The sequence below is a fragment of the Antechinus flavipes genome, chromosome 2 (genome assembly GCF_016432865.1).
Source record: "Antechinus flavipes isolate AdamAnt ecotype Samford, QLD, Australia chromosome 2, AdamAnt_v2, whole genome shotgun sequence".
NCBI lineage: Eukaryota > Metazoa > Chordata > Mammalia > Dasyuromorphia > Dasyuridae > Antechinus > Antechinus flavipes.
Window position 1 is genome coordinate 472,898,589 of NC_067399.1, and position 24,734 is coordinate 472,923,322.

Sequence of the window (24,734 nt, forward strand, 5' to 3'; positions counted from 1 at the left end):
CCAACAGAAAACTATGAAGTATAGAAGTTGAACTCCATTTTCTATTCTACCACTTTTTTATGTAGAATAGCTAGCAAAACTTAGCATCTACATAGTGTTTATTACTTACTACTTGCCAAGCATTATGCATTTTAAAATTATAATCTCATTTGATTCTCACAACAACCTTGGAAGGCAGGTGTTACTATTCTCATTTTACAGATGAGGAAAACAGGTTATTAAGTGACTTGCACAGGATCACAATGGAAGGAAGTATCTGAGGCTGTATTTGAACTCAGTCCTTTCTAGTAGAGCACCAACAATATAAAAACAAGCATTATTGCCATTTTATCAGCAGAGGTCATATTCTGGATAAGAGGTCCTTTTCTTTTGGTGGGAGAGGGAAGAAAAAATAAGAATCAGAGAATTTATGTCCAGACATTGAAAAAAATTCAAAAGTACAAGGCTAAATTCAACTGAAAAGTTAAAAGTAAACAACACAAAAAAAATTCCACAATCAGCTAGTATCCCTGAAATTTTATCTAAATGTTTGCAAGCAACACTTTTTTTTCCAACTCACTTAAAAAAAAATTGTCTGTAAATGAAATCAGTAGTATTTTCCTTTGAGTAATTCCTTAAGCCATTGTACTTATAATCAGATTTTCTACTAGTCTCTGGATTAGAATTCTCTCATCTCTGATATAATAGTAAAGATGCATTTTTTGTTAACATTCAATCTAAAAAAGCAACCAAGCATCTGTTCAAAAAAGCAAAAATGTTTTGTGAATAAATAAAAGCCCAATGAATCTGGGCAGTAATTTAACAGAATTACAATATAACACATAAGAATGATTGACTCCACTTATATTTCTGACGAGGAAAGATGTTTAACACTGCAGTCCTTTAGTTTGTACTACAGGACCAATGTGTTAAGATTAAATTCTGGTATCCCATCCATAACTTTCAGGAATGTCTTACCCATCATAAGGTATAAAATTAATAAGTTTCCAGAAAACTAGGACTTTGATTCTAATTGGGACCCTACATGGGACAGTGGTTTTATCTATTTAAAAAAAAAAAAGTTAAAGTAGTTCCCTCCCCTTCTTCAAAATAGCTTGAATCATCCACCCTCAACATTCTGAAGTTTAGCATCGACAAGAGAGGAGATGACTAAAGGGATTACTGTAAAAATGCCAATTACTATGAAAAATAAACATTTCTGATAATATTCTATAAACATTTTCTTATTGAATAGACTATGCTATTACGGAAATCTGACTTCTTTGATCACTGGCAGACATCAAGTCTATGGAGGGCAGCAAAACAACCTCCACTGTATAAAAATGTCCAAAACAAAATAATTTAGTTATATAAGAAATGCAATCAAATGGGGGTACATATTTTTGTATATGGGAATAGAGGATTTAAACTAAGTATTCACAAGATCTGTACATATTTACCTTGACTTTGCACTTCAGTCCAGTCTAAAGGCACAGGAGGCTTCCTTTTCCTCCAAAGTTTATCCATTGTCAATAAATATCTGATGTCATCCTTGAAAAGCTTAATTTTAAAAAAAGAGGCAAAATTGAATATAAAAACCCCTTAATTGTACATGTTAGCTAATAACATGCAACATCGAAATATCCAAGAACTACCTAGTATGTTCAAGGACAAATAACTGCATTAATATTGTAATATTGATAATGATTTTGAGTTAAGGACATATCATATTAAAAAACATATATCATATTAAAAAAACAATATGAGGGTAGATGTTGGAGAGGAGAAAAATACTGTGAGCCAAGCACTCAGCTCACTGAAGAAAGAAAAGGAATGTCCTAGAGATTAGCAGACAACAATTAGCAGAATTTTAGGTGCTAAGTTTGGTGTGAATAAACTTCAACATCTGAGAGTTTATTAAATGATGTTGAAAGAAGGAAAACCCAGAAGTAGCAGTGAAGAACAAGGAGTATTCCAACTCCTCCATCCTGATCAGTATGTCAGTGACTAGAAAGTGAAAGTGAACCAGTGCTGGAAAAGGAAGCAAGAGAAGCTATAATCAGAAGACAGCCAGGTCTCAAAAAGAGCCAAAAGACTGAAAATGAGAAAAGATCTAAGAAGAAAACAAGTTATTGTCTATAGAGCAGGCATTCCAAAAACCATGAAGACATGAGTACCTAAATCTAGGATGTGGTAGGAGGAATGAGAAATGAAAATAAAGAATAAAACAATAAGAATTACCAAATGAGGTTTGAATTGTGACCTCAAGTGGTAAAGATGAGTGGGTAGGTATTACTGAGATTTTGTTAATCATGAAGAATTTAGACTTTCCTTATGCTGCAGATATAATATATTTAAATAAGCCCTAGTGCTTATATCCTAAAACATTTAGAAATAATTCTTTTGTTTCTACTTCGTTTTTCCACCTCTAAATACTATGGAAATTATGTGGGGGGAAAAAATGCCTTTTTGCATCTTACCAAGTTTTCTAACAATTAGCTATCAACAGTAACTATCCTATTACTATGAAAAGAATTTTCTAATTACCTGCGTAAATGAAAAAAATCAGTTTTAGCAGCAATTGAAACTTTTTCTATCAAATAATCACTTTTACAGACTCATTAATTCAAATTCTGCTTCTAGGCATTTTTAATGGCTGGCCTCCCCCTTGGAATGTTCTCCTCTCCCTCCCTTATGTCCCCCATCCTTATCTTCCCTGACGTCTTAGTTAAATCTCCTATAGGAAGTTCTTGCCATCTTAATTCTAGTGCCTTCACCCTCATTATTTTCTATTACGTAGCTTGTTTGTACATATTTGTTTGCTAATTGTTTCCCCTAAAAGATTTTCAGTTCTCCACAATCTATATCCCCAGTTTCCCCAGTCCCTAGAACATAAAAAGTGCTCAATAATTGCTTACTGACTGACTTGGATACTTACCAGTTGTTGTCTGCCTGGAAATCACTTAACTTTCAAAAGAATTCAAAAGAAACAGAATTTTATAGTCTATACCACTTTGCTATTTGAGAGAGCACAAATCATACCTTGGTGAAAAGTTTAACTGGATCATATCCAGTTGATTTAGCCCATTCCTTAGTGGAAATACGTTTGATATCTCCATCTTCATTAGATGCTCTTGCTCTGGCTTCCGCTTCTGCTGGTTCCCCTGCAAAAGACAACATTTGGCTAAAGTTTTAACATCAAAAGACACGAAAGTGAGACCAAATTCAGCTGAAGAAATATTTTTAAATTATCTAGGAAATTCATTTGTAACTAACCTATTCCTGGGATTTAGTGTTTGCCTACCTGATTTGGGGCCTATTAAAGGGGTCAAAAGGGAAAGTATGATCATTTTAGCACTGCATTCTTACAAAATGCTATTTTTATAACTACAATAAGAAAACTAGCCATGAAAATTTAAAGCTTTTGAGTAAATGCTAAGTTCAAGCCAGAATATTTTACTCACAGGCAGCTTCAGGATCAGCTCTGTCAGGGGATACTTCCTGATCAGCATCTTCTTCCCCAAACAACTGGCTGTAATTTAAAAAAATAAAATAGTTATATACAAAGACAAGCATTTTTCCCACAAAGATTTTCACACAAATCTAATCAGATTGAGATGATTATATCAGAGTTTACCAGGAAATAAGAAAAATTTCTAAACTGTGTTGTTATTTCTATTTCCTAACCTATCTGCTTTATATAGACTTAAATGATTTAATTATAGTCAAGAACACAACTATATTTTAATTTCAACAAGTTTATATACAATTACTACTACAGTTAGGCTCAAGTTTTATGCAATCACTCATCTGGATAATTTAAGCTTAAACAAAATATACGTTATATCATTGTTCAATGCTAGAAAACATCAATTTATCTTTTTTTTTTAGAACCTTAACTATATGTGAAGAAGATTGTGATTTGTCCAAAAAATAAACAAAAATAAATGAATGAAAATCTTAAAAGGGGAAGAAAAAAACCCTGGCCTTTACTTTCTATAAATCAACACTTTTCTTTGGGTAGTTTATTTTTATTGTTGAAAAATAAAACCTTGAAAATTAATGATCTACCTGTGCCTGAACTTTTTCTAAATAACTGTTGATCTCTATATTCTCAAGGTAAGCATTAAAAGTTTTAAGGAATTGCAGAAACATCATTTTAACAAGATTGTGCCCCCTTACAAAAAGAAGGTAAGTTCAAGTTGCTGAGCAAAAGTAGCTAGGATAAAATACAAATTTTTTAGTCTATATGGCATCCCATTTCAGATTTATTTTCCAACTCCAACTATATATATGCTCTATTTTACTTCAGGAATCTGAATAATAGTAGGAAAAGCTGAAAACTAGTGAAAAGGACAAGGAAGGAGATGGAAAGAAGCACAAAGAACAGAAACCACCAATTCTAAAGCATGGAAAGCATAACAAAAAAAAGAAAAAGATCAGATGATAGGATATTGGCTCTTTTGTGTTTAACCATTGTCTCCCTATGTTCCCTACCTGAAGAATTATTGAAACAATTTATGTTCATCAAAAGAGCACTACAAATACACAAATACAGGATGTTCCAAAAGTCTTAATGCAATTTTAACATTAAAATTGTATTAAGATTTTCAGAACATCTTGTATTATAAACACAAAGTAGCCACCTGTTTCCATAAACCAAAAAATTGTGCATGCCAAGACAACCTCATAATTTATCTAATCTAAACTCAATGTCCAATATAGCAGTACAATTTTTGATAGTCAAAAAATGCTAATAATTCTAGCAAGGACTAGCAATAATACTTTGAACCTGACAATCTACTTTATGCAAGTAGATGAACTTTTGCCATAAGTGGCCCAAGGTGACAATTCCAAAAGGGAAGGAAAAAAACCTTTTCATAGAAATTATCGAACTCTTCATGCATAATCATATAGGAAAACTACTAAAATATTTCAATTTTCCTAACTATATTTGAAAATAAGAAATGATTAAGTCTGAATAAAAAAAAGTTTTGCTTTCTCATTATAAGCATTAACAGATTCTTAAATAACCTCTTACTTGAACAAATATTTTGCCCATACGATACAGTGGATAGGTTCTGAAGGTGTATTACGAATTGTACATCCAGGGAAAGTTTTCTGGGTTGGTTTAGGATGGCATTCATAACATTCGGTCACACCCTGCAGATTCAAGAAATCAGAAAAACATTCACTCCACAATGGTAACTCATTATTTTAAGATAAATCAACTCCAAATAGACTCTAACTGCATTTCATAAAAGCATAAAACTTTTTTATGAAAGGACCTTGGAGACAACATAGTCCAATCTTCTCATTTTACAGATAAGAAAAAAAGGAAGTTTATTACCTAGATACAAGATCTTAGCAGAGCCAAGTATTCAGTTACTGTAGGTTTCTATATACCATACTATACTTTCCCTACTTAAAGCACTTAAATGCTTAAAAAAAAAAAAAAAACAAAAAAAACTATTGATGCACTATGCACTGATCCTTTAAATACATCTCAAAGACCACAATAGAAATCCATTTCAAGATAAAGGATAGAAATATTTTCAAGAATTGTTATACATTTGTGGATTTCAGGACTTTCTATCCAATTTTAACCTCCCAAACACATAGAAAATCAGATTTTTAAATTGAAATCTACTAAATCTAAACTTTGATTTGAGAATTTCACATGACATTAAAACCAAAAAAAGGATACTACCAAACCAAGGTCAAAAATCAGTTCTGTAAAAAGTCAATGCCCAAGAAGAGAAATGATCAAATGATAATCATGAAAAAACAGTTCTCAAAACAAAAACTGTGAACCCTTAAAAAAAAAAAAAAAAGCTACAAATCATTACTAAAACAAATGAAAATCAACATAACCCTGAGATTTTACCTAACATCCAGCACACTGACAAAGATAACAGAAGATAGGAATAGTCAATATTGTATAAGTTTTAGAAAAAGAGGCATAATGATGCACTGTTGATAGAGTTCTACAACCAAAATGGAAAGCAATTTACAATTTTTCAAATAAAGCGACTAAAATGTCTAGGCTAAAGGCCTACAAATTCTACTACTAGAAATATACCTCAATGAGGTCACTGACACAAAAGGAAAGGCTGTATATACATCAAAATATTTATAGCAATAATTTTTGTAGTAATAAATAATTGGAAGCAAACTACATGCCCATGAATTGAAGAATAGCTAAATAAACTGCAGTCTATGATTAGAATGAGACATCACTATGTTGTAAGGTATGATGAAAAGGATGAACACAGATGTGGGAAAACAAGGATATTACTACATTGTTGGTGGAATTGTGAATACATCCAACCACTCTGGAGAGCAATTTGGAACTATGCTAAAAAGTTATCAAACTGTGCATACCCTTTGATCCAGCAGTGTTACTACTGGACTTATATCCCAAAGAGATCTTAAAGGGAAAGGGACCTGTATGTGAAAGAATGTTTGTGGCAGCCTTCTTTGTAGTGGCCAGAAACTGGAAACTGAATAGATGCCCATTAATTGGAGAATGGCTAAATAAATTGTGGTATATGAATATTATGGAATATTATTATTCGGTAAGAAAGGATCAACAGGATGATTTCAGAAAGGCCTGGAGAGACTTACATGAACTGATGCTGAGTGAAATGAGCAGGGCCAGGAGATCATTCTATACTTCAACAACAATACTATATGATGATCAATTCTGATGGACCTGGCCATCTTCAGCAATGAGATGAACCAATTCAGTTACAATGGAGCAGTAATGAACTAAACCAGCTACGCCCAGCAAAAGAACTCTGGGAGATGACTAAGAACCATTACATTGAATTCCTAATCCCTGTATTTTTGCCCGCCTGCATTTTTTATTTCCTTCACAGGCCAATTGTACAATATTTCAGAGTCCGATTCTTGTTGTACAGCAAAATAACAGTTTGGTCATGATAATACTTATTTTGTATTTAATTTATATTTTAATATATTTAACATGTATTGGTCATCCTGCCATCTAGGGCAGGGAGTGGGGGAAAGGAGGGAAAAAATTGGAACAAAAGGTTTGGCAATTGTCAATGCTGTAAAATTACCCATGCATATAACTTGTAAATAAAAAGCTATTAAAAATTTAAAAAAAAAAAAAAAAAAGAAAAGAAAAAGAAAAAGGAAATGATGAATACAGAGAAAAACTTACATGAAATATAATGTAAAATGAAGTAAGTAGAATAAGGAAAATAACATATATGATTATAACATAAATGGAAATAAATGGAAAGAACCACCACAAAATAATCAAAACCAAGTATAATGACATTGCAGAGATTAAGTGTATCTCCATAGAGACATGAAAAAACAGTCCCCCACTTTCCAGGTCAGGGGTTGATAAATATAAAACATTATATGTATCATTTAGACTGTTAATCTGTGTGTGTGTGTGTGTGTGTGTGAGAGAGAGAGAGAGAGAGAGAGAGAGAGAGAGAGAGAGAGAGAGAAACACATATGCTGCTCAATTTTGCTGAATTTTTCTCTTCCTGTTTTCCTATCTTTTTACAAAAAATAATTATTTGTCATAAAGAATGGCATTCTGAAAAAGTTGACAGTGACTAGGGTAAAATCTGGTCAATATAAAAAAGATATAAATAAAGATCTATTTTAAGAAACCATTAATGTTTTATCACTACACTCAAATATTCTTTATTGACAGGAGAAGAAAATAAATAAGATAAGAATAGCTTAAGAATTTTGAGACAAAGAAACAAATTATCTAGACTTTCCTTCCAAAGAGATGAATATGAGTGATCACATATGTGATACTTGTGAGGTTCCTAATGGCATGCATTACCAAAACTTTCACAAGTCCTACTTAAATATAACATAGACACACAGGTTAAAAAAAAAAGGCTATTAGACCCTAGTATATAAAACAATTTTTTGCAGAATGACATCAAGTGCCTTTCTATCTACAAGTTGAAAGATGGACTATATGAAATGCCAAGGTTCTTTCCATATTTATAATTCTAGAATCATCAAAGTAACTAAGTTCTGAAAGCCTTAGCACAAGTTTATTATATAATAAATTTTAGATACAAAGACATAAAAAGATAGATTCATTATGTTTCAAACATTTTAGGCTTTAAAAAGCAAACAATTCAAACTAAGCAATTAGTTTGGAAGGAAATGGCATTTCTTGATTCTACAGTTTCTGTCTATGTCCCTCTAAAGTTCTCTTAAAATTTGGAGGTCAATGGCTATACCATCTGGAGGAAATATTCAGAGTCCTCTTATAAGTATAGTAACTGAGTTCATTATCTTATATTTACATAAATTCCAGAAAAATAAACATTCCTCCCCTAAGACTCTAAGGTTCTAGATAAATATTTCAAGAAAAATAAATCTTTTCTCATAACCTTTTTGATAACTGTTACTTGTCCAAGATAACCAGCAGTTCCACTCTCTATAAGAGGAACATCAGCAGCCAGACACATTCTATTCACGTGGTTCCGTGCAGCTGAAAGATAATAAAACACAATAAAAATCAATTATTTGACTTAGTAGAACAGTTTAAATAAACAACTTTTCATGGTTTTAAATTTTACTGTGAGCCCCATCCCTCAATCATATTAGCAGTGATAATACACATCATTTAAAAGAAATTCCTTTAGGGGAGGGAGGAAAAGAAGGAATTCATTTAATAGCCCATACTAAAAGAGAAACATCTCTGAAACTTACAGAATTTCAGCTTACAAAGCTAGTCACATATCTGATGTCTGCAGTGAAATTATAAAATGCTATTTTTATATATTAAGAGCCCTGAAGTTAACACAGCCTAAATATATTTTAAAAAATTAAGTTGGAAAAAAATGCTCAACACATAGGATCAATATATTTGCTGATTATTTTTTTAACATTCAGTATATTTATAATTCCTAAATGTTATTAAGATAAGCATTCAAAATTAAGACATCTCTAACATATCTCTATCCACCCCTCAGATTGACCAAGACGAAAAAAAAAAAAAAATTAGGGCACTAATGCATTGTCAGTGGACTTGTGAACTGATCCCAATCGTTCTGGAGAACAATTTAAACTATGCCCAAAGAGATATCAAACTCTGCATATCCTTTGATCCAGCAGTGTTTCTACTGGATCTGTACCCCAAAGAGACCATAAAGGAGAGAAAGGGAGAGAGTCATCTGTATCCAGAAAGAGGAGTAGACTATATGGACTAAATATGGATCACAATATAGTATATTCGACTTTTTTGTTGTTGTTTGCTTGCTTTTTTTTCCCTTTCTCATTTTTTTTCTCTTTTTGATCTGATTTTTTTTTATGCCACATGATAAATGTGGAAATATGTGTAAAGGAATTGTACATGTTTAACATATATTAGATTGTTTGCTGTCTAGAAGGAGATGAGGGATAGAGAGAGGAAAAAATTGGAACACAGGGAATTGCAATGGTAAATGTTGAGAACTATCATTACTACATAGATTTTGAAAATAAAAAACTATTGTTAAAAAAAGAAAAAAAAAGATTAAGCATTCACTACTAAGAGAAAATTTTTTGAGTCTCATTTATAAATGCTAATATTTCTTTCCATTCCAACATAATGTATCAAACTGTAGATAATAACAGAAAGAAAAGTGCAAAAAGAAGCCAATAAATCTTAGAAATGACAGAAATTCAAGACAAATTAAAACTGCCTTGGATGTCAACATAAAAATATTTTTAAAATTTAAGGCTAGTGGAAACCTAGCCAAATCACTGAAGTTATACCTCTTCTATAGAGAACAATTTTTAAGGCAGCTAATCATAATCAACATCCACAATGCCATAATTTCTGATATGGAGTCTAAAAAGTAAGAAAATACTAACTCCGTCCGTATAACTTGATTATTTTAAATGGGTCTTTAAGGTGTTTTTCTTTTCTATATTAAAAGACATCCAAATTTATTATTGAAGTTAAAAAGAAAGTAAGATTCACTTAGAGTTGCTTTATGATTAAAATATAATCTACTTTTAGTTTTTGTTTTAATGCTAATTTCCAGAGAGTTACCTGGACCCTCCATTCCATAGAAACCTATGTGATAAACTCATGGCATGACATTTGCAATGGGTCTTAGAAGTCATCAGTTCATTTTTTTCATTTAACAGATCAATAAAGATGCAATAAGTTCTTAAAGGGCAGTAAGTGCTTCATTTTTGGCTTTATGTATCTCCAATGTCTAGCATAATCTTGAATAAAGAAGATACTTAATAAATGGTATTTGGCCAAAGAGAAGTAACTGAACTTTATGAAAAAAAATGCAGATACTAAGTGGAAAAGCTGGGGTTCAAACCCAAGTCCATTGATGCCAAATCATGGTATCTACAGTTAGTTTCAAGTTTCTAAGAAATTTTAAGAGTTTTGAAGACTTCTACAAATATAGATACATATCCCTAGGTATCTTTGAAGCAATCTTTACTTTTTTATCAAACAAGTTATTTTTAACAAGGCTCTTCTAAAAATTTTATGACCCAGCAGGCATTATTCTTATCTGCAGAAACATTTCTCTAGTGTCATAACCAAGTGGAAGTGGAGCTATAAGTTGGAACATGACAATAAACTCCTTCCATTTCTATTCCCAACTTGCTCTACCCTCCTAAGTAACAGATTTCATGATTTAAAGCTAGACAAGTCTTTAGAGATCGCCATTTTAAAAAATTAATGTAAATGAAATCAATGGAGGTGAAGAGACTTGTTCAAGGTTACACAGGTAGGATTTGAACCTAAGTTCTATAACTCACTAACTCCAGATCCAGCATTTTCCCACTAAGGGAGTCTAGTACAACTGGAGGGGAAAAAAAAAAAAAACCACCACCCACATTTGAATATCAGTCCTGCTATGTTTACAACCTAGGACTATTAAGTTACTTTCCCTCTCTAGAAAAAAAAAAAGAGGACCTCTGGGCCTCTTTTGTCATCTGTGAAGGAAACTGGACTAAACATCCTCTCTCAAGATCCTTCTAAATTTACACTCTCCCTATGTTGCCTGCTTCTCTCAAATTCCTTTTAAAAAGGAATTTGACACACAATTATTTCTCCTTCTCCCCCCCCCCCTATTTCTGTACTAATAAGTTGGAAGTTCAGTGAATGATACAAATCCCAAACTCATCACAGGTACGCTCCAATCAGCTTGAGAACTGAATACTAAATTTTTAGGGTAAGCATTTTTCACTGAATGCTACATATCAGGGCTTATTATCTTGGTGATGGCTAGACATAAGAAAAAATGAAGAAGAAAATGCCAATAATGCAGACAACAGAGTTTATTATACATATATTTTCAAAGAGCCAGTTGTCAAAAGTCTGTTTTGTCCATTGCTCTGTATTTCAAGGAAAATAATTCAATTAAGTACTATTTTAAAGAAGTTATCAAGTTATTATTTTCTCCATATTTTTATAATCTGGGTCTGAGAAATAACACAAAAGTAATCATCAGAAAACACAAAACTAGGATTTATTGACTTCTTACCTCTGTTATCTAACGCATTCATGACCAATGTAAATTGCCGAAAGAATTCCACATTATAATCAGGGCTATGAAATAAAAGAAAGAACAATCACAAAAAACAATAGCCTTATGTTAGCTCATTAAAATGCAATTACCTATCATTTTTAAAGAAACTAAGATAGCACAGGAACTACAAGTGAGACATCTACTTTCATGTATACTAAATGGAAAGGAAATATTTTCTAGTTTACTTTTTTCAATAGCTATTAGCAATTAGGAAATCTTAATACAATTTCTTCTACAGCAGACTATATCTTTATAGTTCCATGACTGACTGAAAGTATACAGAATAAAAGCCAATTTTATTTTCTAAACAAAAGCATCTGACTCAGTATAGTAAGTTGCTAACTTGAAAGGCTCTTCAATAAGACGATTCCAAAGTTATGTATCCAGATTATTTGAAAGATAATCAATTACTATACATGTATAATATATCAAATTGCTTGCTGTCCTGAAGAGGAGGGAGGTAAAGGAAAGATAGAAAAAATTTGGAATTAAAAATCTAACAAAAATGAATGCTGATGGTAGGTGCAGAGGTATATGTAGAAGGATTTTGCATGTTTAGCATTTTATTGAATTGCTTGTTATTTAGGTTAGAAAGGTGAGGGGAAGGGAGGGAGAGAAATTTTGAACACAAGGTTTTGCATGTATTTTGAAAATAAAAAGCTATTATTAAAAAAATTTTAATTAAAAAAATGAATGCTGAAAACTATCTTTACATGTAATTGGAAAAAGAAAATACTGAGAAAGATATGATTAGACATGCTTGAGAAATACCACCTTGACAGCTAAAGAGAGATTAGATTGATATGGAAAGAAACTTGAGGTATATTATTGAGAAGGATTTGACCTAGAATTATGGCTCTATAGGTGGAAAGGGCATACTCAAGAGATGTAAAGATAAAAATGACAAAACTGAAAAAGTATTAAATATGTGAGCAGACCAAAGTGAGTAGGAAGAAATAAAACAAATACTTTTTAAATATCTATAACATGTCAAGTATACTAAGCTCTTTATAAATATTATCTCATCTGATATTTTTTTGAGAGGTAAATGCCATTACACTTTACAACTGAGGAAATCTAAGCAGAAAAAAGAGACTGGACCCACATCACAAAGCTAATAAATGTCTGCAGCCAAATTTGAACTCAGGTCTTCCTAACTCCAGGCCCATGGTTCTACATACCTTGCCACCTACCTGAGTTAAACATAACAGTGTTCAAGTAAATGAAGGATAGTGGTTCCTTGCACAGTGATAATAGAAAATAATAGTTTTGAAAAATTTGTAAATTCAGTTTTAGACATGAGTTTGACAAGCTTATAAAAATTCTACTTCAGGATGTCTAAAAGATAGTAGGTTAGATAGGATTATACCTCAGAAAAGAAACTAGAGATGAGCATAAAAGATTTGGTGATCATCTCTTCAAAGAAATTACTTAATGCCTATATTTTGTTAATTTGCATGGACAGGGAGGAATATATGGTAAAATATTATTAAAGAACTTCATATAGATAGACTTATCTGAATTACAAGAGAAATCTAGAACTGCCCTGTTTAAAGACACTACTTAAATTATATCTCTTATCTTTTGACTAAAACCCAAAGAGCCTTTAAGTAAGTTTCCAGATGAAATAGCTACTAATTTATGAAGATAAATCAGCTTAGCTATTTAAAATCTTATCAAAGGGGAGGAAGAAATATTGCGGGGGGGGGGGGGGGACGGGACGGAGGGAGGGAAGAAGGGGGAAGAGATATTATGTTTCAAATCAGTGAAATAGTTAACAACCAAAATACATACTTCATGATGCTGTCATGGTAGGCTATAATATTAGCGTCTGGGTAAAACTGCAATACACTTTCCTTAGCAACCTAAAAATGAAAAAAAAAATTTAAATTATTTCTAGAATTATTCCAAACTGATTTCTAGTATGCACTTTCAGATAAATGTACTATTGTTTTTCTGATGGAGGAAATTGACTTTTGGAATTGTTTCTCCTATCTAATCCTTCTGCTATCCTTAAGATGAATAGAAAAAAAAAAAAAAAAAGAAATCTACTCAGATTTCTATCACATATATGAGAACTCAGTGAAATCTAACTAAAAAGATTAACAGAGCATATCCTTTGATCCAGCAGTGCTACTACTGGGCTTATACTCCAAAGAGATACTAAAGAAAGGAAAGGGACCTGTACGTGCCAAAATGTTTGTGGCAGCCCTGTTTATAGTGGCTAGAAGCTGGAAAATGAATGGATGCCCATCAATTGGAGAATGGTTGAGTAAATTGTGATATATGAACGTTATGGAATATTAATGTTCTGTAAGGAATGACCAGCAGGATGAATACAGAGAGGACTGGCGAGACTTACATGAACTGATGTTAAGTGAAATGAGCAGAACCAGGAGATCATTATGTACTTCAACAACGATACTGTTTGAGGATGTATTCTGATGAAAGTGGATCTCTTTGTTAAAGAAAGCTAATTCAGTTTCAATTGATCAAGGATGGACAGAAGCAGCTACACCCAAAGAAAGAACACTGGGAAAGGAATATAAAACGCTTGCATTTTTGTTTTTCTTCCTGGGTTATTTATACCTTCTGATTCCAATTCTCCCTGTGCAACAAGAAAACTGTTCAGTTCTACACACATATATTGTATCTAGGATATGCTGTAACCTATTCAACATGTAAAGGACTGCTTGCTATCTGGGGGAGGGGGTAGAGGGAGGGAGGGGAAAAATCGGAACAGAAGTGAGTGCAAGGAATAATGCTGTAAAAAATTACCCTGGCATGGTTCTATCAATAAAAAGTTATAAAAAAAAAAAATTAACAGAAAGAAGAGAAAATTCCCATTCAATGTCATGTCTATTTAGTTGGTTTCATTTCAAAACCCACAAAGAAATGAAGCCACCCAGTTTATTTGATTTATCTAACATTTAATTCTCAAAGAGATCTTTCTACCAATAGCATACATTTACTAGTAACATTGCTTTGTCTTCAATCAACAAAACTCATTATAGATTCAAAGAAAAAACTAATTATATTATTCTAACAAGTAGAAAGTAAAATTTGTTCCTTTTTTTTTAATGGGATGTATTCCAAAGACACTTAATTTTAATGACAGATTATTGTAAATTATGTAGCACTTAAGTTTCTACTTGTTTTGTGTATTTATCATTTTGTATCGATTCAAAATATGTCATGCCCCCTTACTAGACTGTGACCTCCACAAAATTAGAGACAGTATCTTATTTAATCTCGTCTTCTCTCATTACCTAATTCTGCAGTTGATAGGAACTTAATGGTTGTTGAAGAAGTAACTCTAATTATAGTACCTGATATCATATAATAATAGATAAGTAACTCCCATCAGTCCTATTTTTAATTCTCTTTTCAATTTAAACAAGCCACTTCTATCCCCAGATTTCTCCATTACTATAGATTATAAGAATCATTCTGATCACAAAGTAGGCTACTTGCTCCATGCAAAGTACAATGAAATAGTGGTATCAAACACTCCAGCATCCAGATTAACATATAATTGGGAAATACTTAACAAAATATGTAAACATACAATAAAACATATAAAATGTCAATATGTAGCTCCCAGGGAACTATTTGAGTTTGACACCACTGCAACAGAGAAATATTAAGAAATCTTTATTTATTTACCTGTGCTTTTGATCTTCCAACATGTTTCTTTTGAAACAAAAACTGCCTATTGAGGTTGCTGACATCAATAGTATCCAAGTCAATCTACAAATGAACAAAATCCAACTAGTTTAAAATATACAATGTGAAAATATTTAAAGGATAGCATGGGTGACAGGTAGATAGCACAGAGTATGATAGAGCACCAAATCTAGAGTCAGTAGGACCTGAGTTCAAATAACAGTGTGAATCTGGATAAGTCACTAAACCCTGCCTCCAAAAAAACAATATTAAAAACATATGGCATAAGTTTCTTAAAAGTAAAGAATTAAACATTTCAGAAACACATATCAATCCTAAGAATCCACGATTTCTAAACTTGCCACAATCATTTAAAAACTTATTTTAGGATCAATCATCACACACAATGATTACTTAATAAGTAATCAACTCCAAGACTTCATTTTTAAGGATAACTTTTTAAAGATCATTTGTAAAAAAGCTTGCAGGATGACATGCTTTTCTTGCATATCATCCTGGAAGTCAAAGTTACATGTAAAAACCTGAAATTGGATCAAAAAAAAAAAAAAAAAGTAGAAGAATGAGCACTAATGCATATCTGCAACTGCAATTTGTATCATATATCTTACTTCTGCACCAATTCAATTAAAAAGATTTCTAGGCTCTGTAAGTACTTATTTGAGCTCTGCATTTTATTGTATTCAGCAAACACAATTTATATTTTCTGGTGGGAGATCCTCCCATGTCTCCCTCAATTCTAATTTTTTTATTCACACACATGTAATTAAGAAATATACAAATATACTTCAAGAATTATAAACAAACTAAAAAAAGAACTGTTTGGAAAAATGTGATAGTTTAATTATGTGGCTAAAAAAAGTTTAATTCTGTATATAATTTTTCCTCTAGGTTTAAAAGCTTTTTGAATAATAAAAAGAAATGTGGCTAAACAGAAAAATGTAATAAAACTAATACACTAAACCAGGACAAAATCACACATTTGAAACTGCGTGCTTTCTATGCGGGAAGGGTATTTTCACATGGAAATGGATACAATTATGGTTTAATGAAAAACCACTGGTTCCATTTTAATTAACTTACAGAAAGTTATCTAATTTATCAGTTTAAAACATGCTTTGATTTGTGAAATTCCACAAAGCAATTTCCTTAAGAATTATTTAGGATTTTTTGGATTTACAATAAAATTTCAAGTCAATTTGGTCAATGGATTGTTTTCCAAATTCAATCTCAGATTCATACTTCTGTGACATTTTTCCCCAAAAAATTTCAAGTCAAAAAATTTAAGACATCATCATGTTTGACTATGTCATGTCATACTAAGTATCAAAATTCTAACTTTACAAATTTTGTTATTAGTCCACTTAATCGGCAGTGAAAAATGTGTTCAGTATATCAGATTTAGAGCTAATTCCCAATTTTGTTTTACAAATGATAATCTATAGCTAAGAATTTAAATGATTTGCCACACAGGTCACAAAAATCAGTTAAAGTGGCAGCACTGACTTCAAATTAAGCATCTTTAATCATCCTACACTTTTTTTTTAGTCGTCAGATCTTTTTCATACAAATTCAGGAGCACACAAGAACCAAAAATAGCACCAGTAACAAACTATTTTATTTCAAAAACTTATCTTTCAAAGGACTTTTTAAAACTTAAATAGAAAACTTTTAAACATGTAAAAATTACATGTAAATCAACCAATATCAATGATATATGCAGTACATAAAAGATAACCTATCTAATTCAATGACTTAGAGCAGAACCACATACACAATGATAGCAGTTTTACTTTAGGAGATGCCCATCATCAGTCATTTTTATCTCTCCTATATGAAAGCATATTAAGCCAAATATATAACATCAATCAAACTGAAAAAGTCATAATCATATAGTATTTCCAAGACACAATTTAGTTTGTGTATATTTTGCTTACAAAAACAAAAAACTCAAAAAATAAAAATTCAGTGAAATTAAAAAGTAGAAACCTTTGGACCAAGGAAAAAGGTGAAAGCAACAGCTCCTCAGGCCACTATTTTTAGTTGACTGAAAGTGAAGGTTGAAATTTTTGTGTGTAGTTTTATGATAGATGCAACTAATATTTTTAGTAGCAAGAATGGAACTGCCTGTGCCGAGTTTCATCCAAATAAATGACACTTGTAAAGTGAAGACCCAAGATTGGTAGTGAAAGACACATGCTGGCAAACATTTTTAAGTCCTGCCTTTCTCAAATTCAAATTAATCTGCTCGGTACCACGTCAGGTAGGGAAGGGGAAAAAAGAGGATTTAGTGGTCTACTATAAACCCTGGAAGTAATTTAGACTTTAAAACAAAACACAGGAAGCACTTTAATTTTTTTGTCTCAAAAAAACGTGGGTTCGAAGATTTGTAACTATGACCAGTGTTTAAAACTGTCCAAAATCCTCCCCCATACAATGAACACTCTTCAGCTGCAGAATAACAAGCCCGCCCCCTCACAGCCGGTTTAGAGAAAAGAGGGGGGAACCCCACGTGAAGCATCCTTTACTCCGCCCCCTGCCTTTTCTCAAAAAAGATATTGGGGAGGGAGAAAATCAAGTGAAGTGCGTCTCCCTCGGGAAGAGAAGACTCTTAACACTCGAAGCCCAAGGGGGCGGAGGGGGGGAGGTGGTGAGGCCGCGGGGGAAGGGCAGGGGTCCCAGGCCCCGCCTTCTCAGCCCTCCCTGCTCGCTCCCTTCGCCACCCTCACCCTCCCTCCTCACCCCCGCCCGGCTATAGCCATTCTCGTCCCACCGCTATTTACCCGCGCAAACCCGGCGCCTTCTTATGAGAGCCGCCGCCATGTCCGCCCCGCTCCCACGGACCTCAGAATAGGGGCCGTTCGGGTCCCTCCTGCCTCGCCCTCTGCGATCCCCACGCCTCTCCTGAGTTCTCACGCCGCCCTCCCCGTCGGTACTGATTCATGCCCGGCCTCCCGAGTGCCCGTCCCCCGGCGTCGCTCCTCACCAGGTCGATGTGCGCGAAGCCGCTTAGCACCAGGTTCTTGAGGAGCTCGCAGCCGATGCCGCCCGCGCCGACCACCAACACCCGGCCTCCAGCCACGGCCTCCGCCAGCTCTCTGGACAGTCCCCGCGACAGAGCCATAGTGGCCACCCTCCCCCCCGCGGCCGGGACCCACCCACGGACACACTGTCCGACCCACGGACACACGGGCTGGCAGAAGGAGGGAGGGAACAGTAAAGGAGGACGACGGAAGGGGAACAGTGAGGCGGGCGCTGCGAACCGGAACTGAAGAAGGGGAGGAAATGGGTATTTCCGCTCCTGCGCAATCTTCTCCTCTCGCAGTTTAGTGGGTGTGTTTGCCCATAGTAATGATGGTGCGGGCTCGCCACGTGGTGCCGCCTCTTAACGTTTCCCTGTTGTGTGAAGTGGCAACACGACTTAGTTTTGGCAAACTGTGGATAGAATCTAACTTCTGAGGGACAGGTCCTGCCTTTGAAGCTCACTAGCATTGTTACTTTGGATAAATGACAATCTCTCAAGTCCCCAGGCAACTCTTATTAGGAATTTCACAAAAAGTAAGACCATTTTCTTATATAAATAATACAGATATGATTGTCATTAATCTCTTAGAGTACCGCTAGCTTTAAAAAAAAAAAAAAAAAGATTAAAGTCGACAGTTCTAATACTGCTCAGCTTGCTACTACTTTGACTTACTTTCTACATTCTGTGTTTTGTTGACTCTTTTCCTTTTTGTTAGAGTAAAAGAGGCCCTTGAAACAAGTATTAATATGTTGCTATCAGGCCATAAGGTATTATTGTGCAAAGCAAATACACAGTGGTTGTAACTAAAGATGTATTAGGCATCTATCTCTTCGTCATCATACGTTAAGATGAAGAAGAATTTATCACCACATTTCTATAATAAGGTAATTTGGTGGGTGTTAAAGAAAGCATGGAGCACTGATGGGATCATCTCTGCCTAAAAGTTCAAGTAATCTTTGTATTACAGTCCCTCCCCAGATTGGGGGAGGAAGGGGTTTCTAGAATTTATAAAGTGGTAAAATAGCACCATGAGGTAAATAGATTTAGATTTGGAATAGCTAAGATATAGATATAGATCTATAGATATACATATAGATAATAGTATTAAAAAAAAAAGTATAACAGATTCAGCTGCAGACATAAAGAAATGTCAGGCATTCATCATAGGTTACTAAGGTTTTGCTATTTTGTCATGTGAATGGCACACACAAGTTATCGAGGAAGGGGGTTTTAACAATTAATAGGGGAAAAGTTCCCTAGTGAAACAAGACTTAATCAGACCAAGAAGTGGGAGTAGCCATTTTATCTAATCCTTAGAGAGCAGACTAACCCCAAAAGAGTGTACAAAGGAAGGGCATTAATTACACCACTGATTGGATTTAGCTGTAACAAGGAAAAAGAAGGAACTTTTTTGTTATGCTCATTTCACTGTATCAATTCAGAAAATCTTTCCAGACTTATCAGGAAAAATGCTATCTCCCTCCATAGAGAACTGATAAAGTATGAGTACAGATTGAAATATATTTTTTCACTTTATTTTTCTTGTTTTTTTTCATAATAGCATAACTATCATGGAAATGTTTTGTACATATAATGGATTGTTGTCTTTTGTTGTTAAAGAGGACCTTGAAATTATGATGCTATGACATGCAAAGGTACTGGATTTAAGTGAGGGAGGGCTGTGCTAGGTCAGGGGCCTCACTTTCTCCTCCAGAGCCATCTGGATCCAGTGGCAAAATATAAATCAGGATGATTGGAGACGGCCCTTGACGTTTTTTAAGCTAAGGTCTTTTCCAGATCCCCCATTTGACTGAGACAACAACCATTCAATAATTAAGGTTTGGTAAGAAATGAGACTGAGAATAGAAAAGGCAAACTTGGGCAGGGACCCAGAGTTGGCCAAAGAAAAGCAGAGTTGATTTGGGTGTAAGGCATGGTCCTTAAAAAAGAAATCTAACCTTGTAAACCCCAAGATATCTTTCAAGCTTTCAGCTACCAAAATTTATAATCCTTCCTTTGTGCAGAGCATCCCCCAGGTAAGGGTATGATATCCATGTGGACAGAGAGAAGGGAAGGAAAAAAAAAAAAGGAACTCTGCTGCCCAAGTGGCCAGTTCCAGTTGGGTCCCCAGTGGGGCAGCTCTTACAGAGGTTATTTCTCCTTCATTCTGAAAGAGGACCACGGCATCAGGGAAGTGATTCCATGATATGCAAGTTAGTTGGGGAAGGCTGAGCAGGGGCACCTGTTTCATTTTCTCCTCTGGGGCCACTGGCAAGGTATAAATCAAGATGACTAGAAATGGACCTAGATGCAGGTTAGTGCGGAAAAGGTTGGAGGGAAGCAGAGAATTTAAAATTCAAAATTTTTTTAAATTAGTATTTGAAAAAATTCCTCTTAAGGTAGTCTAAATCTAATCGTTTCTTATGGCTTATTAACATTCCATTATATTTATGTACTATAATTTGTTTGATTATTCCTCAATTGATAGGCCCTCACTTTAGTATGCATAATTTAGTGACTTTTTCAGTACAGGTACAGATTGCTCTGAACAAATTGGTCTGGAGTGATTAGATAGATTCACAGCTTCATTAAGTTGTCCCACATCTCCAACAACTCTTTAAAAGATTATCAGTCACAAAGGAGTTCCTTTCTGCCTTGGTAGAGAAGATACTACTCCTTACACTAATGACCTCCAAGTTTCTTCTGGGGAGAAAAAAAAGTCACTAGAACTGACTGGGAGAGATGCAAAACATTTTGCATGGATGCTACTCAGCAAATTAGTAAAACTAAAATTAGAGAAGATTAAGATTAGAAGGGAGTGAAGAAGACTAAAGGGTGAGGTAGCTGCATTCCAGTATTTGAAGAGCTATCTTGTGGAACAGGGAATACATTTATTTTGTTTGGCAACAGAAGTCAGAACTAGAAACAATGGATGCAAGTTGCAAAGAAGTTAGGCTTAATGACAAGAAAAACTTTCTAAGAATTAGAGCTGTTGCTTGGAGAAATGATGGATTAACAGAAACTGAACAACCACTTGTTAGGTGTTATAATGAGGACTTCTTCATTTCAGAGTTGAATAGATGGCTTTGGATTTGGGGGGAAGGCCCTCATCAATCATACAGACACATTCCATCTGTCTTCTAGTGAACCCTAAGAAATCGACAAGTTTTGAATGGTAAAAATTTGTAAAGAGAGGAAAGATTGCTGGCATATTGAAAATATAATGGGGAGGAAATAGTATAGTGAAGAGCACTGGCCCTGATGTCAGGATGGCCAAAGTTCAAAAATTATTTCAAACACTTAACACTTAACTAGCTGGAGAACCCTGGGCAGATCATTTTTAACCCCACATGCCTCACAAAAGATGGGGAGGGAAGAAAAAAATGCTAGGGACCAAGTTAGATGTGAAATACAGAAAAAAAAAAAGTCCTAGTCCTAAAGAGCTTATATTCCACTTAAGAAAATACATGTTAGCATAATTTTAGTATGAGCAAATTATCTTTTGTATTTCATAATGATCTCTATTTCTTGGTTGGTCATAAATTCTTCCCTTATTCATAAATCTGACAAGTAAAGTATTCTATGCTTCCCCAATTTGCTTATGGTATCACCTTTACATCAAAATTGTGTATCCATTTTGCATCATATCTTTGTTTACAGTGAGATGCTGGTCTGTACCTAGTTTCTACCAAACTGCTTTCCAGTTTTCATAAAATGATGAGTACTTATCCCAGAAGTTTGGTTCTTTATTAAACACTAGATTATGACAGTGTGATACTACAGTGTATTTGTGCACTAAGATCTGTTCCACTGACCCATCACTCTTTCTTAGCCAGTATCAAGTTGTTTTGATGACTGCTTTATAATAATTTGAGATCTAGAATGTCCAGATCACTTTTTCATTTTTTTTTTCATCAATTCCCTCAAAATTCTTGAACTTTTGTTCTTCCAGATGAATTTGGTTATTTTTCCTAGCTCTTTAAAATAATTTTGGTAGTTTAGTATTGTACTAAGTCAGTAAACTAATTTAGATAGAACTGTCATTTTTATATTATATTGGTTCAGCCTATCATGAACAATTGATATTTTTCCAATTGTTTAGATCTTTGTATGAAAAATGTTTTTTAATTCTGTTCACATAGTTCCTAGGTTTGTCTTGACATAGATTCCCAAGTTTTTATAATTTCTTGCTGCTGAACTTTATGTTGGCAATATATAGAAATGCTAATGATTTCTGAGGTTTATTTTATATCCTGCAACTTTACAAAAGTTATTTTGGCTAATTTTTTAGTTTATTCTCTAGTATTCTTCAAGTATGCCATCATAACTTCTGCAAAGAATGAATGTTGTTTCCTAATTGCCTATTCTAATTCAATTTTTTTTCCTTTTTTGATTGCTATAGTTAACATTTCTAATACAATTTTGAATAATAATGTAATAATAGGCATTATCCATTATCTTCACCTTTGCTCTTATTGGGGAGGCTTCTAGTGCTTTTAATGAATTGAGTGCTATATTTTGACAAAAGATTTTTCTGTATCCATTAAGATTTCTTGTGATTTTTGTTGGCTTTGTTATTGAGTGCTATATTTTGTCAAGTTTTTTCTGTATCCATTAAGATTTCTTGTGATTTTTATTGGTTTTGTTATTGATATGATCAGTTACTCCAGTAAGTTTTCTTAATACAGAACCAGCTCTGTATTTCTGGTATAAATCCTACGTGGACTATTTTTTGTGATAAATTGATGTAATATCCCTGCTAATATATTATTTCACATTTTTGCAATATCCATTAGGGAAACTGATCTACAATTCTGTTTTTGTTCTTCTTATGTATCAGCACCTTTCCAGATTCAATGTATGACTTTGGGCAATGTGTTATGTTCATCTAGTTCTACCTTACTCAAATTGCATCAATCATTTCTAAAGATTTCCAGTGTTTCTTAATTTTCCCTAATTGTTCTGTTACTGGTCTAGATGATTTTTAAGATCTTTTCCAGGTCGTGCTGTGATGGATTTCAGAAACCTGGGTTCCCTCTGTGATGTGATAAATGACTCACTAAGGATACAGGGATGTACTACTACTACTAAGTAAAACTTTACAGTACAGGAATAAATTTAGAGAACTCATTAGGCTGATTTAGAAAGGGTTTAGGTCAATCCATGGATGAGGAAAATACAGAATTCAAAATTAAGATGAATCTGAAATTAAGTACAACTTTATCATTTTACTCATAAGGAAACAAATTAACAATTCAGGATCTATGGAATATTGTTGTTCTATAAGAAATGATCAGAAGAAATTTCTTGAGAGGTCTGGAGAGATTTATATGAACCAATACTGAATGAAACGAGTAGAACCAGATCATTATATACAGCAACAGCAAGATTATATATATGATGATCAATTCTGATGTTCATGGCTCTCTTCAACAATAAGATGATTCAGCCCAGATCAGTACAATAATCTTGTGAGGAGAGCCATCTATACCCAGAGAGGTCTGTGGGGACTGAGTGTGGATTACAACATAGCATTTTCACACTTCTTTTGTTGTTTGCTTGCATTTTGTTTTCTTTCTCACTTTTTTCCCTTTTTGATATGATTTTTCTTGTGCAGCATGATAACTGTGGAAATTGCACATGTTTAAAATGTACTGGATTAGTTGCTTTCTAGGGGTGGGGGAAAGGGAGGGAAAAAATTTGGAACTGTATTTTGCAAGAGTGAATGTTGAAAATTATCCATGCATATATTTTGAAAATAAAAAACTTTAAAAATTAAAAAAATAAAATAAATTAACATGAATAAATCTCTAAAATGGTAAAGCATCAGAGATCATATTTAAAGCCAAGTCCCACTTAGAAATTTAGTTTTCTTTCCACATTATAAGAAAAAGTTCTAGGGTAACATATAAGTCAGTTGTTATTTACTGAGTGCCTATTATGTCAGATACCCAGTGAAACTACCCCTATTTAAAAGGAGTTCACATTCTAAAAAGAGAAGCACATTCAAAAAAAAAAAAATTTGTATAAGCATAATATGCAATTTTAGATTTATACAATTTTTTACATACTTTTTTTTTTCTCTAAGGCAATTGGGGTTAAGTACAGGGTCACACAGCTAGGAAGTGTTAAGTGTCTGAGGCCAAATTTGAACTCAGGAACTCCAGACTTCAGGGCTGGTGCTCTATCCACTGCGCCCCCTAGCTTCCCCAAGCACACTTTTTAAAGAATCTAAGAATATACAAATAAAAGGTAATTTAAGAGGGAAGGCATCTAACAGCACCACTCTTCTATTCCTTGATACCTAAAGCCAAGACCTTCGACAGGCCCAGAAACAGATTGACTAAGAATCGTTTTTCTTACATTTTTATGAATACACTAGCATGTATTATAAAAGTTACACATAATCCAGCTTATCTGATTCATTTTTAATTGTTTTTCATGGAAAGATGAAAGAAGGGGTAGAGGAAATTTTCTTAATAACCAATTTA

General features: G+C 33.7%; 1 protein-coding gene across 1 annotated transcript in view; it reads right to left on the reverse strand.

Moving 5' to 3' along the window:
- UBA2 (ubiquitin like modifier activating enzyme 2) overlaps positions 1–18,467 on the reverse strand; it is a 30,170-nt gene extending 11,703 nt beyond the window's left edge. The window contains exons 1-9 of the mRNA XM_051979717.1: positions 18,205–18,467; positions 15,201–15,284; positions 13,329–13,399; positions 11,490–11,554; positions 8,382–8,482; positions 5,021–5,142; positions 3,444–3,511; positions 3,022–3,143; positions 1,440–1,539 (exon numbers count right to left, since the gene is read on the reverse strand). Of these exons, the coding sequence (XP_051835677.1) occupies positions 1,440–1,539; positions 3,022–3,143; positions 3,444–3,511; positions 5,021–5,142; positions 8,382–8,482; positions 11,490–11,554; positions 13,329–13,399; positions 15,201–15,284; positions 18,205–18,342 (871 nt within the window). The 5' untranslated portion in view covers positions 18,343–18,467. The remainder of the gene's footprint in view (positions 1–1,439; positions 1,540–3,021; positions 3,144–3,443; positions 3,512–5,020; positions 5,143–8,381; positions 8,483–11,489; positions 11,555–13,328; positions 13,400–15,200; positions 15,285–18,204) is intronic.
- Positions 18,468–24,734: the final 6,267 nt, after the last annotated feature.